The sequence below is a fragment of the Episyrphus balteatus genome, chromosome 3 (genome assembly GCF_945859705.1).
Source record: "Episyrphus balteatus chromosome 3, idEpiBalt1.1, whole genome shotgun sequence".
Taxonomy (NCBI): Eukaryota; Metazoa; Arthropoda; class Insecta; order Diptera; family Syrphidae; genus Episyrphus; species Episyrphus balteatus.
The window spans coordinates 25,982,273-25,988,272 of NC_079136.1; the positions used below are offsets into that span (position 1 = coordinate 25,982,273).

At 30.9% G+C, this 6,000-nt stretch overlaps 1 protein-coding gene across 1 annotated transcript in view; it reads right to left on the bottom strand.

Moving 5' to 3' along the window:
- LOC129914293 (paired box pox-meso protein) overlaps positions 1–4,890 on the bottom strand; it is a 33,352-nt gene extending 28,462 nt beyond the window's left edge. Inside the window, exon 1 of the mRNA XM_055993464.1 lies at positions 4,094–4,890. Within this exon, the coding sequence (XP_055849439.1) occupies positions 4,094–4,103 (10 nt within the window). The 5' untranslated portion in view covers positions 4,104–4,890. The remainder of the gene's footprint in view (positions 1–4,093) is intronic.
- Between the last annotated feature and the right edge of the window lie 1,110 nt (positions 4,891–6,000).

Genomic DNA, 6,000 nt, shown 5'->3' on the forward strand with positions numbered 1-6,000 from the left:
TTGTAATTACTTTATGCTTCGGGCATAATGTTAACTGAAGTGCTACCGGCACCTGTTGCTCTCATCCATGATGATCATCATCACTGACTTGACTGTGCGCGATCAACATCAAGTCAAGTCAGTCCTCCATTCATTATCATATTTATCTAAATATGTGTGTATATTTGATGTAGAAGAGCATGTGTGAGAGGTAAAAAACTAACAAGAAGAACAAGTAAACTTGGCATCGCGGTGACGCGACACAACGTGATGGAGTAGCATTTTAATTAAAAGTAAGCAATGTCCGCCGCCAAGGAAAAAAAACCAACACGATGTCATCTTTTCGTCTTCTTCTGTAAAAAAAATATTATGGATTTTTGTGTGCATTGCCATTAAGTAGAAGTCACTTACATACTAAAATTATGAAAAACGACATATTTGCGAGATGCGAGCAGCAGCAGTAGCTTTATTTTTTCATGTAGGTATAAATAAGTAAATATTTTATATTCATTCTGTTCGCACACACCTTGAAGAAGAGTTACTAAGGTATATGCGTAACGAATACATAAATAAACGGATGTCTAGATTTTATCCAGAAACAGAGGTATATGATTTTAGATAGGGCTTGACTAAGAGTGTAGCTTATAGAAATCGTATTAAATATTTTTCAGCTCAAAATACTAAGTTTGTCATTTAATTCCTTCCAAAATCATGAAAATAAAAAAAAAGCGTTCAGGATACAAAATAATTGTATTCAAAAGTAATTAGCTTAAAATTTTAATTTACCAACTATTTTTTAAAAGATTCAAAACAAATTTAAAAATAAATGTTAACATTCAAATAAATTATTTGCAAACGGCAGTTTTTGGGAAAGAAATATAAAAGTTTTACAGAAAACTTGAATCCCATTACAGCTAAAGTTTAATTTTCATATTTAACAAATACCATTTTCTGTTGCGGAAAGAGAAGAGATCACAATCACAATAACAATAGATGAGAATTTATAATTTTTTTATAAACATCAGTTGGCGCTTAGTGTTTTTATTTTGAAATGATCCTAAAAACTGCTCTACCGACAAACATCCTGTCAAAAAACATAACTATTTCCTACAGCTTTGATCTAAAGCCCCAAAGACTGAATCAAAAAGTTAATCGCAGTCTTGAGTACATTCAAATTTGGCACCTGCTATTAAATTTGTGTACTATTTTTATCCAATTAAGTAAGAGAATTAAACTTACGCTTGTTTTATGACTCATTTTCATAAAAAACATCACTTTTAACGCTTTCTATGTTGGCACTTTATGCTTACCAGATCTATAGGTTTACAAGATTTCGACTCAAACTCAGTGAGTAGTCAACATAAGTCAACTTTTTATGCTATTTAATCAGCGATTAAATGAACAATTTAGAGGGTCACTGTGGTGTATGCGTAACTTTTTTGTATAATAAAACTTTATGCCCATTGTTCTATTCTATAAATGTAAAGCTGACTAGTTGACCATGCGCGAATGATTTTTTTATTATTATTTATACATATGGGACCAGTACTTATGAGCCAGTTATAAAAATCAATTATAAAAGTGTATAATTTCTTGAAAAGTGTTTAAGAAAAACATACAATTCTCTCTTAAAATGACTCAAACGATTTTAAATTCCAAATAAAAATGAAATTTGATTTCTTCTATAAAAAAACATTTTTTAGAAAAAAATATTATATATATGAATATTAAAAATCGCTTTCTCTTATGCTGAATATAAATATTATATATATGAATATTAAAAATCGCTTTCTCTTATGCTGAATATAAATTAAATTATTTAATATTTTCTTTTTTTTTAACAAAGTTCGTTTTGATGGGCATTTTTGAAATTATGTTCATATTTAAATAAAATATCCTTTTTTTAAACATTTATTAATTATATCTCTTAAGGAACCTTTTTTGAGTTTGGCTTTACTTTACGATTGTACAGATGGATCATTCCGTAAAAAGATTACAATGATTGCTCTTACGCCATCTTTAAAATTTAAATCTTTCTCAGAATTTTACTTTTAAATCAGTTTCTCTATGCCCTAGTTTATTGGGCGACATACAATATTTTTAATAGTTTGGGAATGCATCTTTCTACTTAAAAGATATCCATCTAAATCAACAACAAAGACTTGGTATTTTCTAAAAAAGAGGCTTATTATGGTAGAGTGCGAGATGTTGTAAAAAGCCCAGGCGTCTCAAAAACATCAAACTTAACTTTTTTTAAACCATTTTTTTAAGATTTTGACACCTTCTTACTTTAAAACTTGGGCCCAGTTTTTCAATGCGAGATCATCTTCTCCAAGTTAACTCATGTACAATGTTCGTCCATTTGATCATAGGGTCTAATATCGGGTTAACTCATCAAATTTTTTTGAATTGAAGATTGATCAAAATACTTTTAATCATTTCTCAAAAAATCGAACAACTAAGCAAAATTGTGATTTTTTACACGATTTCTAGATTTCACTGGTTGTCAGAGCTTGGGTTTTTGGTATCAATTAGGTGTTTTTATTTAACTTGTGCTGGTATAAATAAATTAAATGTTGGAATTTGTAAAACGCAACTGTAAACTTATTTCGAAAATAGTAAAGAGTAATTTATCACCATTTGAAAAGGTTAATTAGTTTGTAAGACCTGAAACTTTGCTTTAATTTGCATGGCTTAAGTGCTAATGCTCAATTTTGTGCATAACGATAAAATGGCGAAATGTTTTGGTTAAGTATTTAAGTATATTAACTCTTCAATTTTAACACGGTAAGTTGGAAGAATTATAATAACACTTGTCGGCAAAAATAACAAAAAAGTTGGGAGCAAGAACCTTGTAAGGTGATTTTAATTGACTTTAGTGTACTGAATTGAAAACTGTTTACAGTTTTGTTCTGTCACATCTATTTTTTGAGCTATACTCATCACTATTTTCACTATAAAGTCTCGAAAACTAATTTTCAATACTCTAAGATCTTTTTGAGGTTTGATGAAAAAAATACATTTTTCCTTAATATGTTGCTTTTTAAAATCCAAATCAGAAGTCGTAAACTGTAATTTGCATTTAAAAAAAAAACCATTCATTATTACCTATATGTACATATGTACTATGATTTTGAGATATCATAAATATCTTTTTGCAATATTTTTTAGAAAAAACTCATTTTGAAAAAAATGTAAATATATTTAGAATGATAAAATATTACGTCTTGAGATTGCATAAGAAGATTTGCAAACAAATTTTTTACGGTGGTGTAAGTAAAAACGCGTTTTTGACCTGTTAATAATAATGTATTTCAAAAACGTGACGTGTCAGTAAAATTTTGACTTCCGATTCGCACTCAGCACACAAAAATCTATTAGAAAAGTAATACCTATCCAAGACCCAATTGGAACCGTTTTTTCTTGAAAGTCCAGTTTTTTCTCAGTAGCAAAACTTATTGAAGATTTCTGAACTATTCGTTCGATGTCAGAATATAACATCCGTTATGTTCCGATTGTTATGCCCAGTTCTACGTAAAAACTTTGAGATGCGTTTATTGAATTGGTCACTTTCCGTCGCAAGTATTGTTTCTTCTTACTCAAAATGATAAAGGGAATTCTTTTATTTCGAATTTTTTGATACTGAAGATTGGTTGCATTTGATATAGTAAGAAGGTACCTGTTTTTTTCTTTCAAAATTTATCTGATTGATATTATTTTTTTAAAGAAGGTTGAAAGGACAAAAACACATCCAGATAGTTTCGAACAATACTGGATGGTAAATACCGACTGAACAACTTAACTGCAAAAAACTGTTGTTAAAATTGGATTAAGAAATGGCAGTTGGAATGTTTAATTCAACGGTTAACATAGTTTTTGAAAACATTTTTGCAATTCGAAAATAAAAAACTTAACAGAATTACTAATAAGTAGATATCAAAACGAAAAGTAATTTGTAATAAGTAAGTATTTCTTGAACCAGGTAGGTACAAAATAAGAAATGTTCTAAATAGAAACAAAAACAATAGTTATTGGAGTAAGTAGGTACACCAATACCTGCGTACAAATTACATCTATTGAAAAAAGTAAAAAAAAAGTATCATGTAATACCAACCTGGATCCATTTTGTTGGTTTTGAAAAACAAATTTCTGTAAGCAAAAAAACTCTTCGTCTGCAAATGACAATTGGTATCCAAATCGATGTTCACAATATCACAATATTTCGATCGTGATTATGTTTTTCTTGAAACAAAATAAAATCGTGTCTACAATATATTAATTTATTTATTTATTTATTTTTACACTTGAATTCACCCAATTTACTAACTAAAATTTAATTAACACTTTCAACATCTACCAACTCATAGGCTATATGCATATAATACTCATATAATATTGTTAGGTAAGAAAAGTAGGTATAGGTAGAAAAGATCGCGTGCTCACTTCACACCTAATTTGAATTCTCATCGAGTGTGCAAATTCTATTGTTTTCAAAGGTGTTTCAGATTTTTAATTTTCTTTAAATAAATATTCGAAAAAATTTAATATTCTTCTAATCATCAGTTTTTTATGGGGCAAAGTAATAATAAAATGTCCGTTAATTGAATATTTTTATTTATATTTGCGCGCACCAGTTCACTGGATCTCTAACAAACCGTAACTGATGATCAGTGCGATCACTTTTGAAAAAAGACGCGTCTGTTTATGATGCGAGATCAATTCATCCGATAATTTACGCAACAACTCGACTGTAAGTTCAGCTTTTTGGAGTAAAAAGTATCTATGACGTTAAACGTACTGAAGCCGATCAAATACTGCAAAACAGCGCACTAATGTCAAATCAAATAAATCACTGCAGCCAGCATCGAGAAAACTAGCATCACCGCTTCCGATTGAATGGGTATCCACATACTGAAGTAGCAACCAAGCCAACAAAGATGCTAATCTGGGCATATAGAGGCAAACAAAACAGTACCAGAACTAGCATTGGAGGCTGGTCCGTCTCCCTTCCACTTAGCGACTGTTAATACGAAAAAAAGCATGTATTGGGGCACCCACACTATCATCCGAAAAAGATCCCCGATCTCACGGATGAGCCAGAGCAAAAGCAAACGGTTCGCCGAAGAAGAAAATGAAGTAAATCTGTCCGTGGCCATGGCGGGCTGTATCTATGAGATTCACCATGTTCTTTGTCGCATAGGTCCCGTTGTGATCTTCGCGAGTCGTTAGGTAGATCGGGAGATATCTTTTTTTCTGCCGTAGGTATCTCTTGTACTTATGTTGGATTTTTTTGTATCTGCGGCAACGCATATGTGTGTGCATGTGCAGACAACCGGGCGGAGTTAATTTTTGTATGGTTGAATGGCCAATCTGAAACAAGCAAGCGTGTCAGCTGTAGGCGGAGATATTTCAACGCTATACGTATTATAATGAGCATGATCAAAACAATAATAAAAAATTGGTTGTGACTTGTTGAAAGACGACTGAGTCTTGTTTGTGTTGCAGATTCGTAGATAGATATCTATCTAGCGATCGATGGGTAGGGGTAATCTACCTACCTGTCTGTGGTAATTGGGTGCGGCAGGTTGTCTATTTTGAAAGCGTAACAATTTTGATTCGCTCAATTTTGTAGGCCCCTGAGAGATAATTTGATTTGATTGCAACCATTAAATGCATCGAAGAAAAAGATGGTGCCAGCGCAGTTAATTGAACAAATTATGTAGTTTTTTTGTGCTCTTGCATCTGCTTTTGATCACTATTATATTATTAAGGTTATTACCTATATTAGTTTTTACTAATAGAGAATTCAAACCATTTATAAAAATATATATGTAACGGAGATCCATCGGTAGCTTAAAGTGATCTTATAGAAGGTTTGTTCAATGGAGGAATAGAAATCAAAACTATTACAAGTTTTAAATAGAAATGTCTGATTCATCTAAACAAATCATCTAGACAAAAATTTGTGAGGACCCGAAACAACTATCATTACATTACATTACATTACATATTAATCTAATC